The sequence below is a fragment of the Myxine glutinosa genome, chromosome 11 (genome assembly GCF_964187855.1).
Source record: "Myxine glutinosa chromosome 11, kmMyxGlut1.1, whole genome shotgun sequence".
Classification (NCBI taxonomy): Eukaryota; Metazoa; Chordata; class Myxini; order Myxiniformes; family Myxinidae; genus Myxine; species Myxine glutinosa.
Window position 1 is genome coordinate 35769674 of NC_136271.1, and position 19929 is coordinate 35789602.

Here is a 19929-nt window from a genome sequence, read left to right on the forward strand (position 1 = left end):
CTCTGCAGAACTTGATAGAATAAGGAGCTGGCCTAACACTTGGAATGTGTCTTTCAACCCCAATAAATCCCACACACTCATCCTGTCTCTCTGAAAGGGTCATCTGGCAAACCCTCCCATGTAAACATTCCCATTTCCTAAACAAACTTCTTGAAGAGGTTGTCACTAAAACGTTTGGGCCTCACCGTCAGCCATAATCTTTCTTGGGCAGACCATATTTCCAAGATGGCCTCCAAAGCCAGCCACATCCATGGGTATCCTTCATCGTGCAAGGTCTTTCGTTGGATAATCTGAACTTCTGACAACTCTGAACTTCAGCATTTCTCAGTGTTCGCCTTCATTCACATCTTCATGGAGGAGAAATTTGTGGAGGAGAAAATATATCTTCTTAATTGCCCCACTGACTGTGGAGTGAAAAGCTATGTCACAAGTTGGCATTGTCAACACCTAGAGTGCATCGGGAAGTTGCATCACTTCCTCCAAGGTCACCAGATGTTTGTCTGAAGTCAAGCTTGGTGTTGTCGAATGTCTCTGTCTTGTCTGCACGTAGCAGCTCCTCCATGAGCCTTATAACCTGTAAAAATGAAAATGTAGAAAGGTTCTTCTGTCATTGTGTTGGTGCATTGACTACATTTTTATCTATAAATTAATCTGTTCAATACTTTTGTTTTGTCTCGAGTGTAAATGTTCATTTTGTTTATTTCTCTTCTATCCACAGAAAAACATCGAGGTGAGCATTTTTCTCATTTTCTTACTTTAACATTTGCTTTTGTTTGATTGATCAGGATTTGGCAATGATGGACATGTTTACAAAGATCCCAAGGTGTCCTTCATGAATAGTATTTCTGGCACCATAAACAAATGACCAATACCTGCCCTGACTTCCTGTGTCAGAGTGGCGACCCGTCCTGGATTGTAAACCTAGCCAAGAAACTGTTTCGGCAGAACCGGCACTGTATGGAGCATGTCCATGAATTAATAAATTGATGCAACCAATCCAGACTTGTAACTATAAATAAAAGGCCCTGCCAAATGTGGATGAACATCCTTTAACCCTTAGATGCAGGCATCAAAAATCTTACATAAACGCAGCCATTGGGCCTCGGAGGCCCAACAGATGTATTAGTGTAATGTTATCTTATTTTTTAAAAAATTTTTATAGATTTTTTTTCTTTCATATCCTTTTTCAATCCAAGTCGATGCTCATGAATGTGTATTTGCTTAGACAATGTGAATCATTTATCCTATTGTTTGGAAGAATCCCATATAAGTAATGAATCTTTTTTTTTTCTTTTTGCAAAAAAATTTTTTGTTCTTGGTTTTTCAACTTTTTTTTCTCTAAAAAGTTGAGGCTCATGGAGGAGTATTTGCTCAAAAAATATGATTCACTCATCCTTGTATTTCGAATGTATATGACCACAACTGTCAAAAATCCTACACCAATGCAGCCATTGGGCCTCGGAGGCCCCACAAATGCATTCGTGTACAATTTTTCTATTTTTTGTTTTTTATAGATTTTTTTTTCTTTCATATCCTTTTTCAATCTAAGTCAATGCTAAGCAAAAAAATTATATGACATGGATATAACACAAAAAAAATGATGAGGCACCTCTAATGCCCTAGGCCTGCATTAGTGTTATGAATGAAGAATGAAGCTTTTCCCACGAACCTGAATGAAAATTTTCATTTTTTTGTCACTGAATTATTTGTAACCAAGTTATAGGAGCATATAATGAGGCTCATATCAAGAAAAATATAACATAGTAGTACAACAACATTTATGTGGGGCCTCGAAGGCCCCAGGCCTACATTCGTGTCGGATTTTCGGGTTATAAGTGAAGAATGAAGATTTTCCCATGAGCCTGAATGAAATTTTAATTTATTCATGTCACTGAATTTTGGGTAAAAGCATGAAGGTCGGTGAAAATGAGGCTCATTCCAAAAAACAATTGTACAACATAGTTTTTGCAACAAAAAAAACCTTGTGGGCCTCTGAGGCCCAATCACTGCATCCAAGGGTTAATGTGATAGAATGATTTATTTTACCCATCATGCATTGCAAGGATTTATTAGTTCTGTCTATTATTTTATGATACTCATACGTATATAAAACATGAGGTTCACGTTTCTCAGCCATTTTAGCATGTGCCCAATGTTATTAGATGTTCAGATTTTGGACAAAATGGGAGACTTGTTGCACAATTAATTTGACTATCATTTGCTTTTGTGCACAATATCAATGTGCATTTTCATTAGTCAGCTGTCTACGCTACATGAAAACGGCCTAGAAGGCCATCAACAATAACCTATAACCTATGAACCAAACGTCATGCCTGTTCTTAGCTGATGAGTCTTATGGAATAAAACAACTGCAATTGTATGATTTCTTCAACCTAAAGCTGAGTTATCGACTGGAGCATGATGGGCAACTTCATCTCCAATATTGCATCTTTTTTTCCTTGTCTTTTAATGTAGAAGGCTCCAGGCAAGGACTATGTAGTCCTCATCAAGGCCAGGCCTAAATAAAAGAGCTGCATTGATAGAAAAGTGAAGAAGGAGAGAATAATCGAAGAGTTTTGGAGAAAGCAGAAAATCAGCTTTTTGAAAAGGGGAAGATCATAAGTGTTTGGAAAGACATGGGAAGGTAAAGAGTCCAGAGTTTGGCAGTGGAGGGGAAGAAACAAACATCATAACGGCCCACCCTTGAGTTGACAATGGCCACACAATAAGCATGCGATGTAGTGGCTTGTCGAGTATTCTGTGGTCTCGCTAATGGTGGAGGTAAACAGGCAGCAAGTTCTTGGGAGCAAAAACCGAAATAATATCTGTAGAAAAGAGAAACAGATTAAACTTTGTGGTATAATTTGAGCGGGTCGAGTTTTGAGGCAGATTGGGAGAGTTGATAAGTCGGATTACTTTGGATTCAATTCTGTCCAGTAAGTATGTGGAGCTAGAACCTCCTGTGATGTGAGAGCAGTACTCTATACAAGGACGAATCAATCCTTTATATAGTTGAAGCAATTGTTGAGAGGAGAAGAATCTTCGACATCTGAAAATGACTCCCAGTTTCTTCGAGGCAGATTTAGCTATTTGTGTAATGTGTGGATTCCAGGATAAATTTGAAGTTAGGGTAATACCTAGTAGGTTTATTGTATCACATGGTGTAATTGTGGAGCTGGTGGTGTAATCACACGTAATATCACATGGTGTAATCGGGTTTGAAGCATGGTTACATTTGATAGTCCATCAGCATGACAGTGACAGCTCGATGCTGGTGCATTTTTCACCAATGATAGTAGTAGGTCTTGTTTGGAGTTAGACAGTAATGGCATTAATTTTACTGGGTTCGGTTTGGTCTGGTATATTCACATCACATGACAATCATGATGCGACCCAGCCTTTCTGATTTGCCTGTGCAATATGAGGGTGTTTCCCAGCCAAAAGTGACAAAATGATGTAGAGCAGGAGGTCACGAAAACAATTAGATGTTGAATGTTGTTGTTTTTTAATTTGAATAAAAATCAAACGACAAGATATCCATGATGGTATTGTCTAGGGGTTGTTTCGATCGAGGTGATAGAAGTCCAAATAATTTGATGCCGATTGTTGCTACCCAGACTAAATGGGCAGCACCTTATTTCTGTATTAAGAATGGTATACCTCCGCCAGGCTGAACAGTCTATGTTTTGTATCCCACTGATAGGTCAGATCTGGATCCGGACCTGAACCAAAATCTAATCAGCTTGTTCTTGCTACCGACCCAACTCCTCCACCTAGTTTTGTTATAAGTCACCCACAACGTTTTGAGATATCGTGTTATATATCGTTTTTGACCCCAAATCTCAATGGTGAAGAATCACTTAAAAATTCCAGTATCTGGATCCAGATATTCACCAAAATCGAATCATTTCGTCCTTGTCACATACACAACCTCTCCACCAAATGGCGGTCCAATCCATCCACAACTCTTTAAGATATCCTGTTCACAGACAAACAGACAGGAGTGAAAACATAACCTGCGTCCACCGAAGCTCCCCGAGCATCAAGTATGAGAAGCCTGTTGGTTGATCCATGCCATGGTCTATCAGAGAACTCGACACAACTCGATCCCAACATCCTGCTTTTGATGATGTATTCCAGTTGTCTGCATCTCGGGCATGGCATGTGAAAGGTGATTCCTGGCAATTGTTACTTGTTGGTGAGAGTAACAGGATAAATGTTTCTGCTAAAACTGACTTCATTAGAAAAGTAGCTGGATAAGGTGTTCTTTGATGTATTCTAATCCTTAAGTAACCTCTAAAGTCATGCAGTATTCCAAATCGGATATATGTAATGGTGCCTGCACTAAGAAGTACAATTAAAATACATTGAAGAGGTATTAAGGAGCTGTAGAGAGTGCATTTGATGCTGGTGCATTTGACTTTGTTGTGGTTACATTTGGTTCTTTAGGTGGAATAAAGAAATATTGGCAGTGAAGCACCTTTGCATTATCAAACTACGGATCATAGTCTTGGACCGAGTTCGTCTGTGGATTTGTGATGATCAATCCTCGGTCATATATGTTAACTAACAAATCTCAACGTTGTTTTCAATAAACATTACATTATTACACCTCAGCTAACCTCTAATCCTAATTTTCCACCACAGTGCCCAGATTCCATGGAAGAGTTCCCGTGGATTCCTCCAGGACATGCAGTGGAAGTTGGGCCTGAGGAAGAGCGCGAGTTTTACGATGAGTTCTACGATGAGTTATACGATGATAACAATGAGGATATTCACAATCCTGTCAATGTAGATCCATCTTGTGCTTGTACACCTGGAGATGCTGGTTTTCCTGGACGTCCAGGCCAGGCGGTGAGTTTGTCAAAGTGATTGTTAGAAATACTTTCCTCCATTTTCACTGTTGCCTTCATATTATAGTTAATTTTCTTTCACCTTGCAAAGCTTTAATTATTTCATAATTTTAAGTTTGACTGCCTTTACTTCACATTGTCTTTTCCTGCAGGGACAAAAAGGTGAGGGAGGAGCAGATGGAAATGAAGGAAGAGAAGGCAAAATGGTAATGTGAAACGTGTATTATTGCAATAACACCTAAAAGCTTTATTAGTAGTCTTTTCGTTTATATTTTCTTCACACATAGTCGAGGTTCATGGAAGAGCTAATACACTGAAAGGATCAGGATGTAACAGCATGCAAAAATAACAGTAGAGATGCACATAAAAGGAACAGTAGAAGACATACACAAAAGGAACAGTAGGGGCGCACACAAAATGAACAGAAGGGACGCACACAAAAGGAACAGAAGGGATGCACACAAAAGGAACAGTAGGGACGCACACAAAAGGAACAGTAGGGGCACACACAAAAGGAACAGTAGAGATGCACATAAAAGGAACAGTCGAGATGTACAAAAAAAGAAACACTAAAGATGCACACAAAAGCAATAGTAGAGACACCCACACAAAAGGAACAGTAGTTACGCACACAAAAGGAACAGTAGAGATGCACATAAAAGGAACAGTAGAGACACACAAAAGGAACAGTACGGATGCACCCAAAAGGAACAGTAGGGACACACAAAAGGAACAGTACGGATGCACACAAAAGGAACAAAAGGGACGCACACAAAAGGAATAGTATAAATGCACACAAAAGGAACAAAAGGGACGCACGCAAAAGGAACAGTAGAAATGCACACCAAAGGAACAGTAGAGATGCACACAAAAGGAACATGAGAGATGCACACAAAAGGAACATAAGAGATTCAAACAAAAGGAACATGAGAGATGCACACAAAAGGAACAAAAGGGGCGCACGCAAAAGGAATAGTATAAATGCACACAAAAGGAACAAAAGGGACGCACGCAAAAGGAACATGAGAGATTCAAACAAAAGGAACATGAGAGATGCACACAAAAGGAACATAAGAGATTCAAACAAAAGGAACAGTAGAGATGCACACCAAAGGAACAGTAGAGATGCACACAAAAGGAACATGAGAGATGCACACAAAAGGAACATTAGAGAAACCACTCAGGGTAATACTACCATTCTGACTTAGGAGCGTTAAAGTGTTTCCCGGAACCATATTGCCCTCTCCATGTCAGGATTGCTGGTCTTACCTTCTGTCTCACTCAAACTATAGCTACCGGGCTAGCTTCAATCTCCCTTTCTCACAAACAAACATCATACACTTTTCATCATACACTTTCCTTACTCATTTTCACTCCTTACCTCCACATTCTCTCTCTTTTATTTCTCTTTCCTCTCATTTATCAATGCAGTTATTTTATGTAAGGCCTGGTTTCGATGAGGATTATTTCCTCCGTGACTGGAACCTTCAACATAAAAAAGCCAACACACAAAAGGAACAGTCGAGACGCAGTCACACAAAAGGAGCAGTAGATATGCATACAAAGGCCTCCACTTGAGCTGATGCAGTCAGGTCCAGTCGCAGAATCAGAGTCGAGGATTGCCAAAAACTTCTGCAAATTTTCATGTACAAAAGATACAGGGTCCAAGAGCAGTTGGGTACAACTGGTAAGGATGGGTACCAAGAGTGAAAGGTTGAATTTGTACGACAAGATTTGGAAGCAAACACTGAATTGAGGGATTCGGCCTTCTCACGAGCAGAGTTGACTGTGGTGCCATTTGAAGAGAGGGATGGGATGGAAGGGGAGCATACTCCACTTACTCCAGAGACAGACCTAATAGGGTGCCACCAGGTTTTAGAGGAGGGAGATAAGTTTGAATATTCATTCTTGACTTTGGACAGATGTTGTTTTCTGGCTCTCCTGAGAGTGAATGCACAATTGTTGCAGACTTTTTGGAATGCACTGAGATTGGTTGGATTTGCCTTCCAGGAAGAGAAGGCAAGTTGTTTCAGAGCAACTGCCTCACCACAGGATTCAGTGTGCCATTGGCAGAAAGAAGGGTAGATAATTAAAGATGAGATGGGATTGATCTGTGCACGAGAGAGAGGAGGTTTCTGTGGAAGAATTCCTAGGCTGAGTTAACATCAGGGACAGTTGATATGAGAGACCAGCTCCCTGAGAATAGAGATGTTGATTTTCACAAGCACATGCTCAGATTAACCAATTGTAACAGAGGAAGAGCAGGTGACATATGTGAGAAGTTAATCACCAAGTTCGGAAGGGAAGACTTGCCACTGGGAGAAATCCGGGTTGGAAAGTTCACACATTGCGTCAGTCCCATGGAGTAACAGAAGTCGTTTGCTGAAGTGCCATGGCTGGTGAGAGGTACCAACACCCAGCCAAGTTAAAATGATGATAATTGAAATGGCCACATATGGGGCCTTGGTTTTCTTTAATAGCATAAGCATGGACAGTAGGTGCGAATTACTAGATTGTTCTTGATGTTCAAAAATATCGTATTTCTCCTTGTTGTGTACAATGTCAGTTGTAAATTGAGTGACAAAAGCCAAGGCCAGAAGATGCAAGGTCAGGTGAAAGCATCAAAGGATGCAGAAATTCAATCTTTTGATAAGAAATTCCCTTTGAATCAGTCAATCGTTGGCATTTCGTGTTGAGTTCTCTTTTGCTTGCATCATGATTGACATTTTGGTTTGCGTGCGAGTTTAGGGAGATTCCATTGGAGGGTGTTAAAAACATTCTGTTCATGATTACTGTAATTATACAATGGTCTTCTTTCCTAGGCAGTTCAAGGACACCCCGGAATGACCGGTAAAACAGGAGAGGTCGGCCCGAAGGCAAGTTTGCTTCTGCTCCTTCTCAATCTAAAGACTTGATTAAACATAAAGGCCAATGGCAATGTTGTGGAAGGTATGGTTTCTACAGTTTCTGAAAAAATCTGCTCACGCTATTACGGAGAAGAAGCTACGGTGTGACGTCAACTATAGATGATTGCTATCGATGCATTTTTTCAATGAATATGCTATTTATTGTAGTAATTGATTAGTTAATCATATATTTCAGTATTTAGACAACATTTAGTAGTTCAGCATTTAGTATATCCACTGCACAGTTGCATGTACATGAGGTAGAGGTCTATGGGATACTGACACACCATGTGCTCATGCAGGGTGAGATTGGAGAAGAGGGAGAAAAAGGTCACGGCGGCCTCCCAGGTCCCCGGGTAAGGTCACACAGGTCAGAGTGCGGTTTGAACATCCCATTGAGGAAACTTCGTTCTTTGGACTGTTTCGTATTTGTGTTCTCACCGAAGGATCACTGACGCCAAATTTGTTCCGTGGGGTTACATTTTGATAAACTTCTGGCCCGGTTTACATCATTATTTGCAATATGGGACATTGCAATTCCAAATAACACAATACAATAATTTACAAGGAACTTTAACGCATGAGGAGACCATTTGGCCCAGCATGTGTGGTACATCAACAACATGTTAATTCAGTGCTCGAGTTTGTCGACTCAATGTGATGCTTTAAGATAATATGTTTTTACCATTGTCTTCACTGCCCCTTTAGACTAACAATTGATTATTTAAGGTGATGTTAAATGATACTGAGCTGAGCACAGCGCCTGTGCATCACAGTTTTACAACAAGAAAGAGCAATCAGAGATTGCAGACTCTCGCCAGGATGTGTTTTCAGTGGTTTTTAAGGCTTTGGTGTTAAAAACAAATATGGCGGCCGAACCACATGACCGATGACGTCATCATTATTATTTTTTTTCCAAGAGGATGCTCAAGAAATTTCATCTTGATCAGATGAAATTTTGTACTTGTAGAATTATGGCGTCATAATGGAGGCACCTATGACATCATCATTAACATATTTTATTCCACATGGAGAGTTCTTTACAATGAGCCATGCCTCAATTTTTTCGATGCAGCTCTTTCGGAGATGTAGAGGTGCAAAGTTTTTTGGTTTTTCCAAGATGGCGCCACTACCACGTGACCTATGACGTCATAATTATCACAAAAAATTATACAGGTGGAGTTGCACCTATGGTTGAAATTTCCTGTCAATCGGATCAACGGTTGCCGAGAAAATCATATTTATTCTGTGCAGACAAACAGACAAATGAAAAATCGGTCAGAGACCGAGGACTTGCCGGAATGTACTTTTTATCGGCCATTTTGGACAAATATAACGGCCGAACCACGTGACCGATGATGTCATCATTATTTGTTTTCTAAACTAATTTATTCCTTGATGATGCTAAAGAAATGTCATCTTGATTGGATGAAGTTTTGTACTTGTCGAATTATGACGTCATAATGGAGGCACCAATGACATCATTCATCATTAACATATTTTATTCCCCATGGAGAGTTCTTTACAATGAGCCATGTCTCAATTTTTTCTATTCAGCATTTTCGGAGATATAGAGGTGCAAAGATTTTCGGTTTTTCCAGGATGGCGGCCGAACCACATGACCGATTACATCATCATTAACATATTTTATTCCCCATGGAGAGTTCTTTACAATGAGCCATTTCTCAATTTTTTCTATTCAGCACTTTCGGAGATATAGAGGTGCAAAGTTTTTCGGTTTTTCCAAGATGCCGGCCGAACCACGTGACCGATGACGTCATCAATTGGGCACAGTCTATTCCAGGGCAAGACAAAAATGTGTGTAAAGTTTGGCGATTCTACATGCAACGGTGTAGACGTAGTACAGCGAACAAACAGGCAAACAGACAGACAGACAGACAGACAAACAGATGAAAAATCGGTCAGACTGAGCACTTGCTGGAATGCACTTTTTATCGGCCATTTTGGTCAAATATGGCGGTCGAACCATGTGACCGATGACGTCATCATTAATTTTTCTACTCCACCAGTTTATGCCGACATGGCACTCAAGAAATTGCATCTTGATTGGATGAAGTTTTGTATTTGTCGAATTATGACGTCATAATGGAGGCACCTATGACATCATCAATAACATATTTTATTCCCTATGGAGAGTTCTTTACAATGAGCCATGTCTCAATTTTTTATATTCAGCACTTTCGGAGATATAGAGGTGCAAAGTTTTTCGGTTTTTCCAAGATGGCGGCCGAACCACGTGACCGATGACGTCATCATTAATTTTTTTCCACCAGTTTATGCCGTCATGTCGCTCAAGAAATTGCATCTTGATTGGATGAAGTTTTGTACTTGTCGAATTATCAAATTATGACGTCATAACGGAGGCCTTGGGCCGACAGTTAAAAATTGGGCACAGTCTATTCCAGGGCAAGACCAATATGTGTGTAATGTTTGGCGATTCTACCTGCAACGGTGTAGACGTTGTGCTGTGCACAGACAGACAGACAAATAGACAGACAAACAGACAAACCAACCGATCAACATACTTGCCGGAATCTTTTCCGGCAAGTAACAAACGGACCCAAATGCAATACCCTCTCCTCCTGCGAGGGTAACTAGAAGGGTACTCGGTATAGCGTGCACCTCCACCAGGCTGAACAGTTTACGTTTTCTATCCCATTGACGGGCCGGATCTGCATCCGGACAATTTGACCTTCTCACACACCAAAATCAAATCGGCTTGTTTTTATCAACTATCTAACTCATCCACCAAGTTTTTTTTATAATCCGTCCACAACTTTTTGAAATATCTTGCCGTGTGTCGTTTTTGGCCTCATATCTCAATGGTGAAGAATCACTTTTTAAAAAATCAAAAAAACCTTTGTATCCAGATCCGGATCTTCATCAAAATCGAACCAATTCGTCCTTGTCACATAACCAACCTGTCCACCAAGGTTTATTCAAATCCGTCCTTAACTTTTTGAGATATCCTGCCCACAGACAGACAAACAGACAGAGGTGAAAATATAACATCCATCCACCTTCGGTGGCGGAGGTAACAAGTGCATGATAACATGTGCTGTTTATGTACCATCAAAAGCAATGAATGTCCCAGGATTTCATGGCCATGGTCCATGGGAACATGAAAATATTAAGTACGCTTCACCTCTTGCTACCGAGCTGCACACATGTCCTGGGCAACACCTGTCCAAAGGACCCATCATTATTTATTTTTGTTGTAAATTGTCATCTTTGATGTACAAAACAAGCACTTGACAGTTCTTTTCATCATCGTCTAGCCCCATCTCACAAGCTACTCGTATTATCGATAAGAATAACTCTCAATTGCATTTCCTCGAGTACGTCCTGACATCGTCTACTGCTTTCAATCCCTCCATTCGCTTGTACAAACTTCTTTATGTTACCAGTTTTATGATTACTCCAAATTGTATCTGCTTTACCATCCCTGTCTCTAGTTTAGGAAGATATAAGTTCTGGCATCCTTGTTAAGAACTCGTTTTTCAGTCCAACATGACATGAGCATTACTTGGAACAATTGTAAGAAAAGTAAAAAATATATATATCTAAAGCTGTCCCATGAGAGATGTCTTAGGTTTTGTCTGAACTTATATTATCCCTGCTTTTCCAGGGAGAGATTGGAGCTCCAGGACCCGCAGGAAAGGAGGGGTTTGCAGGACCTAAGGTAAGGAAGACTTTCCATGATCTCACTCTAATTACACCGTGCACGCGAAGCGAAAAGCGGGGTTCAGCAATTGGTTCATGTCTGTCCGATTTTTTTTTCAGTTTATGATCAAGGAACAACTTATTTAAATTGAATGTTATATTTTGAACACGATTCAGAACATGAATAGAAAGCCAAGTCTGTCATTTAACGTACCTTTGCTTAGAATCCATGCCGCACATGCACAGAGAGGAGCGAGATAATATTTTTACTCCGTCTACCTGCCTGAGTGTAAAACAAAATTGAAAATCATTCCAAACAGTAAGCTTACTGTTCTTAAGGACATCATAAATGACTCAAACAACAGTCACGGAGAACTAATGTAACATGTCAGGTAGGGTGGTGTAATAGACTCTGTAGAAAATGGCAGTAGAACCTGTAATTTATTTATTTTTATGCCTTTAAACCTCTAAACCTTTATTTAAATTTATGTTAAATATTTGAACATTGTATAACACAAATTTAGCCTTCGTAATACTTCCAAGAACCTCCAGTTTTGCAGGCGTGTGTTCATTTACCAAGTTTACTGTAGAGCTCTCGCCAAATGGCTTAACCACTGAAGCAAGCACTCCATTCAAAACCGTTGATAAGGAACGGCTGGCTTGGCAAGCTTGGCAAGTCGGCCTGCTTGATGGTAACTGAACACACCTCGGTACTAGCTTGGACAGAATGTATTTATTTTTTAAGACTTTTACAATCTTTAGTCCACAAATAATCTGTCATAATACTCCTAACAACCTCCAGGTTTGCACTGCAGTACTGTACTTCAATTTAAATAATGATTCAATGGGGTGGTGTGTAAGATTGCTTTTCGAGACTGCTTCTGGACTACTTCAATAGCCCCAAACTTCCGCATTTTTAAACGATTGTTTGAGAATCATTATTTTGTTAAAATTGAAGAAACACTGCACAGGGTATCTTGTTCTAAGAAATCCCTAGTTTGTTAAGACATAACACCTGTCCTGTGAAGGAGGTAAGGATTGTGAATAAAATAATTGAGGAAGTTATCAATGGCAATTTTCAAAATATTTCTTTAGGACAGATTGAAGAACATTTAAACCTATTTCTGATTGTGGGATTATAATAATAATATTAATAACTACTTAACTATAGAGTTCATAGAACACCTTACCACGCACTGTTTTGAGAAACATGTGCATATACGGGGTCTGTGAGCGGCAAATTTGATTGGTCGTGATGTAAAATTCTGTAATATTTTGTCCATATACTGCTAAACAGGAGAGTTTTGAAAGTGGCAAAAAGGCAATTTGTGGTCTAGTGTTCAGGTATATAATTCAATTGAACTAGAGATTTTAAAGGTTGTAGAAAATAAAACAATCCAGAGGTTTACCGCTGTGGTTGCAACGTTTTTCACACCACCTTTTTTTTAACACGTTCCACTAGTTATTCATGCCTGTTGTTTGTGTCCTTTATGACGTCCTTAAAAACTAAGTTTCCTGTTTGGAATAATTTTCAATTTTGTTTGACTGCCAGACAGGCAGAGTAAAAAAATTATCTCACTCCTCTCTGCGCACATGCGATCGCAACAAATTCAGAGCTAAAGTACTGCTAAACTCCCCTCCCCGTCCCACCCTCCTTTACTCCCCTCCACCTCTACTTTCCTCTGCTCCCCCTACTTCCAGAATGAAGGATACCTCAAAAGCATTCATATTCTTGTAGAAATAACAACGTATACCTTTTGAGTGTACAGTACTGATGAAGGTTATGTTGTAGCAGGGTAATGGATGCATTTTAACTGTTGTGCTCATCATTTTAGAGAAAAACGTCTGAAACCCCCACAATCGTATTCACACGGTTCTAGCTGTAGGTAAAACAGAATAATACATCAAAATGCATTGCAAAAGGTCTTCAAGACATCTGTTCACCACTATCTCAGATCATGCCTAATCCAAAACCATGATATTTTCTACCCTCGTTAACCCCACCACAATCGCTCCTCATCCAAATTTCCAGTTTTTCCTCTTTGGAGTTTCCTTCTGTATCCATCTTGCATCATGCATCATCTTGTCCATACACCATGCATCATCTTGCATCATCTTGCATCATCTTGCATCATCTTGCATCATCATGCATCATCTTACATCATCATGCATCATCCTGCATCATCTTGCATCATCATGCATCATCTTACATCATCATGCATCATCATGCATCATCTTGTCTATACACCATGCATCATCTTGCATCATGCATAATCTTGTCCATACACCATGCATCATCTTGCATCATCTTGCATCATCTTGCATCATCATGCATCATCTTGCGTCATCTTGCATCATCATGCATCATCTTACATCATCATGCATCATCTTGTCTATACACCATGCATCATCTTGCATCATGCATAATCTTGTCCATACACCATGCATCATCTTGGATCATCTTGTCCATACACCATGCATCATCTTGCATCATCTTGTCCATACACCATGCATCATCTTGCATCATCTTGTCCATACACCATGCATCATCTTGCATCATATTGCATCATCTTGCATCATCATGCATCATCTTACATCATCCTGCATCATCTTGCATCATATTGTCCATACGTCATGCATCATCGTGCATCATCTTGCATCATCATGCATCATCTTGTATCACCCATGCATCATCTTATCCACTGCATGCATCCTCTCCTGCCCCCCATTCCTCCCCACACCTATTGTTTGTCCAAGACACTCTCTATGTTGGCCTTCAACTCTCTTGTTGGTGTTTCCCACCCCCACCCCCTCTATTCTGTTTCTTGTGTCCTGTTATGTCCTGATCCGTTCAGTATTCTGGCTCTTCCACAAGCCTCGACTCTATATACAAAAAAACCCATTAATATCCTTGAAGAAAGAAACCTCCTTGAAGAGGAAAACCCTCTGTACATAAATGACCTACTGAAGGAACTGCGCTACAACGCGAGTCGAAAGAATTGACGCGACCAAAGACGGAATTCGTCCGAGTTGCTTTATTGAAACCAAACAGCTCAGGTATTCTGACAAGCCCGTTTTTCGGGCAACAATATATATACACATTTATGTCGGGAAGTTTGCCCGGCAAAAGCTATACCGGGCATGCCCGGGTATCAAGGGCGAGTCTGGACCTGCCCGGGCGTGTTTGGCTGCGGCCTGGCAAGTCGAGGCTGGGCGTGCCCGGGCGCTCTGGGCGAGCACTTGAAAGGCGATAGCGGGCATGCCCGGACGCTCTGGGCGAGCCCTGAAAAGGCGATAGCGGGCATGCCCGGACGCTCTGGGCGAGCCCTGGAAAGGCGATAGCGGGCATGCCCGGACGCTCTGGGCGAGCCCTGGAAAGGCGATAGCGGGCATGCCCGGACGCTCTGGGCGAGCCCTGGAAAGGCGAGAGCGGGCATGCCCGGGAAAGACGAGACTGGGCGTGCCCGGGAGGTTCGGGCGTGCCCGGGAACAGTGAGTCCGGGCATGCCCGGGAGAGGCGCGTCTGGCCGTGTTCTGGCCGGTGCAAAACGATTATGTACATCCAGCGGTAACCGCTACACACGCCCCTCCAGAATCGACCTGCACTGGCAGGGTCAATTTAAGGGGGGTCCGGATGACCCGGCCAAAGCGACCCCTGGAGGGTCGTGGGGAGGGGTCTGACGTGGTGGTGGGTGGTCGAGCTGGGGGAACTGTGGACGGGGGGCGGCCTCGCCGCGGAGGAAGGGCCAACCGTGGTGGTCGGTCGACGTCCATGTGCGCCGGTTTGAGGCGGTCCACAGAAATCCGGTCCGGCCGGCCGCCGAAGTCGACGATGAAAGACTTGTCGCCCCGTCGCAGGACCCGGAAGGGCCCGTCGTACGGCGGCCGGAGTGGCCCCCGGTGCGCGTCATGACGCACAAAGACGTACTCCGCTGTGCGAAGCGCCGGGGGGACGTAGGACTGGGGGCCACCATGGCGGGACGTCGGCACGGGGGCAAATCGTCGGGCGGCCTCCTGGAGGTCCGAGTGCTGGCGAGCGGCGGACCAGGGACTGGTAGCGTCAGGCACGAATTCGCCCGGGACGCGGAGTGGCTGGCCGTAGACGAGCTCGGCGGCGGACGCCTGGAGGTCTTCCTTGGGGGCCGTGCGAAGGCCCAAAAGGACCCACGGCAGCCGGTCGGCCCAACCGTCGTCCTGAAGGCCGGCCATGAGTGCGGCCTTCATGGAGCGGTGAAACCGCTCGCACAACCCATTGGCTTGGGGGTGGTAGGCCGTGGTGCGGTGCAGCGTGACCCCCAACGAACGGGCGACCACGCCCCAAAGCTCAGACGTGAACTGTGGGCCGCGGTCGGACGAGATGTCCGCTGGTGCGCCGAAGCGCGCGACCCAGGTGGCGATGAACGCCTGCGCCACGTCGGCGGTGGTGGTGGAGGTGAGGGGCACGGCCTCCGGCCACCTGGTGGTCCTGTCCACCATGGTGAGCAGGTGGGTGAACCCCCGCGAGGGGGGCAGGGGACCCACCAGGTCCACGTGGACGTGGTCGAAACGCCGTTCAGGCACGGCGAAAGGTGCCAGCGGGGCCTGGGTGTGGCGGTGGACCTTGGCTCGCTGGCAGGCCGTGCAGGCGTTGGCCCAGTCGCGGATGTTTCGTCGAAGGCCGTGCCAGACGAAACGCGCCGACACCAGCTTCTGAGAAGCTTTCCGGCCCGGGTGAGAAAGGCCGTGGATGGAGGCGAAGATGCGGCGCTGCCAGGAAACGGGCACAATGGGGCGAGGCTGGCCCTGGGAGACGTCGCAGAGCAGGACGGTGCCCGCGAAGGGGATGTCGGCCAGGCGGAGGCCCGTGTCCGCCACGCGGAGTGCCTGCACCGAGGCGTCGGTGGTCTGGTCGGCCGCCATGAGTGTGAAGTCCACGCCGAGGTGGACCGCGTTCGCGCTGGCCCGCGAAAGGCAGTCGGCCACGGCGTTGTCTTTGCCGGCGACGTGCTGGATGTCCGTGGTGAACTCCGACACGGCGGAGAGGTGGCGCTGCTGGCGGGCCGACCACGGCTCCGTGACCTTAGCCATTGCGTAGACCAACGGCTTGTGGTCGACGAAAGCCGTGAACGGGCGGCCCTCCAGGAGGTGTCGGAAATGGCGAACGGCCAGGAATAGCCTGAGCAGCTCGCGGTCGAACGCGCTGTAGTTTAACTCGTTCGGCCGGAGTTGCCGGCTGAAAAAAGCGAGTGGCTGCCAAACCCCGTCCACCCATTGCTCATGGACGGCGCCCACCGCGTAGTTGGAGGCGTCCGTAGTGAGGGCGGTGGGCGCGTTGAGCACCGGGTGAGCCAGCAGCGTTGCGTCGGCGAGGGCCCGTTTGGCACTGGCGAAGGCCGCGTCCATGGCCGCGGACCAAACAATGTCATGCTTGGCCGGCTTGCCCCGGAGGGCCTCGTAAAGGGGCCGCATGAGCTGAGCAGCGCGGGGCACGAATCGGTGATAAAAATTCACCATGCCGAGGAACTCTTGGAGGGCCTTGATGGAACGGGGACGCGGAAACGTGGTGATGGCCTCGACCTTGGTCGGCAGCGGCACGGCCCCGGTCTTGGTGATGCGGTGGCCCAAAAAGTCAACGGTCGTCGCGCCGAAGTGGCATTTGACCGGGTTGACAATTAAGCCGTGCTCGCTGAGGCGACCGAACAGTGTTCGGAGGTGGAGGAGGTGCTCGGCGCGGGACGTGCTGGCGACGAGGATGTCGTCCAGATAGACGAAAAGAAACGGCAGGTCGCGCAGCACGCCGTCCATCAAGCGCTGGAACGCCTGGGCCGCGTTCTTGAGGCCAAACGGCATCCACAAAAATTCGAACAGGCCGAACGGCGTGATGACGGCCGTCTTCGGGACGTCGGCCGCCCGGACAGGTACCTGGTGGTAGCCCCGTATCAGGTCAATTTTCGAAAAGATGACCCGTCCCGCCAAACGGGCGGAAAAGTCCTGAATATGCGGGATCGGGTACCTGTCGGGGGTGGTAGCGTCATTGAGACGGCGGTAGTCGCCACACGGGCGCCATCCACCCCCCGGCTTTGGCACGATGTGCAGTGGCGAGGCCCACGCGCTATCGGAGCGCCGCACGATGCCGAGGTGCTCCAACGCGTCGAATTCGGCCTTTGCCACGGCGAGCTTGGCTGGGTCGAGGCGGCGGGCCCTGGCGTAGACCGGCGGGCCCGTAGTGGGTATGTGGTGCTCGATCCCGTGCCGCACCGCGACGGCCGAAAACGTCGGCCGCGTGAGGGCCGGGAATTTCACGAGCAGGCGAGCGAACTCGTTCGTTGCCGGGAGGGCGCACGCCAGTTCGGTCGGCGCGGAGCTGCTCATTGTGCACGCCAGGGAGCTGAAGGTCTCGGCGTGGACAAGGCGACGTCGTTTGACGTCGACCAGCAGCCCGTGCGCGCAGAGGAAGTCGGCGCCCAGCAAAGCCACGGGGACGCTGGCGGTAACAAAAGTCCATTGAAAGCGCTGGCTGCCGAAGCAGAGGGTGACGACGCGTGGGCTGAAAGTGCGTATGGCCGAGCCATTAGCAGCGACCAAAGAGGGGCCGCAAACTGCGTCCAGCCTGTCCTGCTCGGAGGCAGGTATGACGCTCAGTTGGGCGCCGGTGTCGCACAGGAAACGCCGTCCAGACGCTTTGTCCCGAATAAACAGCAAGTTGCCCGAGTGGCCGGGAAATGAACGGCTGGGAATGAACGCCGGCCCGGCCGTTTCCCGACCTGCCGAAAGTGCACGGGGGCCGGCACGTCCGAGCCTTGTGTCCGAACCTGGCGTGGTAATAACACCACGCCCGGTCAGGTGGAGGCCCCGGCCGTCGTGTCGGAAGCGGGCGGTGCGGCGTGGCGGCCGCCAGTTGCACCGGCAGTTCGGCCTCCAACCGCGCAGGGCGCTCGGGCGTCGTGGGCGTCGCCTCGGACGGCGGCGGGCTCCAGGTAACCGCGCCGATGTGCTGGCCCGCCGAGGAGATCTTATCGGCTTCCCTGGCGAGGGCGCGGGAATCCGTGATCAACGTGCCAGCCAGGGCGAGGCGTACCGGGTTAGGCAGCTGACGGAGGAACAGCGCCCGGAACAGGAATGCCGGAGAGTGCTCGCCGAGCAACGAGAGCATATAGTCCATGCGCTCGGACGGGCGCGTGTCGCCGAGCTCGGGCAGGTCAAGCAGGCGCCGTGCGCGTGCTGCCGGTGAGAGGGCGAAAGCGCCGAGGAGGAGTGTCTTCAGCGCGTCGTATTTGTCAGCAGCCGGCGGGTGCTGGAGGAGGCTCAAGGCGCGGGCCGCGGTGGCGGAACCGAGCGCCGCCACAACATGGTGGAAGCGGGTGTCGTCCGCGGTGATGCCTCGCAGGGCGAACTGGGAGTCCGCCTGGGCGAACCAAACAGCCGCGTGAGCCTCCCAGAAGGTAGGCAGTTTAAGCGTCACTGCCGTATCCATGTCGGTAGGTCACCAATGAAGGAACTGCGCTCCAACGCGAGTCGAAAGAATTGACGCGACCAAAGACGGAATTCGTCCGAGTTGCTTTATTGAAACCAAACAGCTCAGGTATTCTGACAAGCCCGTTTTTCGGGCAACAATATATATACACATTTATGTCGGGAAGTTTGCCCGGCCAAAGCTATACCGGGCATGCCCGGGTGTCAAGCGCGAGCCTTGGAAAGGCGAGTCTGGACCTGCCCGGGCGTGTTTGGCTGCGGCCTGGCAAGTCGAGGCTGGGCGTGCCCGGGCGCTCTGGGCGAGCACTTGAAAGGCGATAGCGGGCATGCCCGGACGCTCTGGGCGAGCCCTGAAAAGGCGATAGCGGGCATGCCCGGATGCTCTGGGCGAGCCCTGGAAAGGCGATAGCGGGCATGCCCGGACGCTCTGGGCGAGCCCTGGAAAGGCGAGAGCGGGCATGCCCGGGAAAGACGAGACCGGGCGTGCCCGGGAGGTTCGGGCGTGCCCGGGAACAGTGAGTCCGGGCATGCCCGGGAGAGGCGCGTCTGGCCGTGTTCTGGCCGGTGCAAGGCGATTATGTACATCCAGCAGTAACCGCTACACTACACTACATAATATAGCAGGGATAAACAAAGAAGAAGACATTTTACTAAAATATAATTGTACACTTTTCCCAATATGGAAGGATAAAACAGTTTGTTTTGAGACTTATTCATTCTCCCTTATGTAATCATTTAAATACCTCACATTTTTTGTCACCTTTCTTGGTTGTACTGTATCCTTATAATTGTGTCCCCCTCTTCAGTTGTTTAATCAAAAAGCATTTACCAATCCAATTGTTACCTTTCTGACAAGATGCGTTGGATCTGCCGGAAGGAGTACGAGGTTATTTATGAGGTTTCACCTAAAAATAAAATGTGAGATCAATTCCACAAGATGCAGAGATCACAAAGCAACAATATGATCACAACTGTGTGTACTTCATATGTTTGGCCACTCGCCCATCAAGAAGGGCTCCAGGGAAGGGACATCT

At 46.5% G+C, this 19929-nt stretch overlaps 1 protein-coding gene across 1 annotated transcript in view; it reads left to right on the forward strand.

Moving 5' to 3' along the window:
* The first annotated feature begins 4157 nt into the window (after positions 1–4157).
* LOC137436111 (uncharacterized) overlaps positions 4158–19929 on the forward strand; it is a 74354-nt gene continuing 58582 nt past the window's right edge. Inside the window, exons 1-7 of the mRNA XM_078786261.1 lie at positions 4158–4171; positions 4450–4519; positions 4648–4854; positions 5006–5059; positions 7676–7729; positions 8005–8115; positions 11409–11462. Of these exons, the coding sequence (XP_078642387.1) occupies positions 4158–4171; positions 4450–4519; positions 4648–4854; positions 5006–5059; positions 7676–7729; positions 8005–8115; positions 11409–11462 (564 nt within the window). The remainder of the gene's footprint in view (positions 4172–4449; positions 4520–4647; positions 4855–5005; positions 5060–7675; positions 7730–8004; positions 8116–11408; positions 11463–19929) is intronic.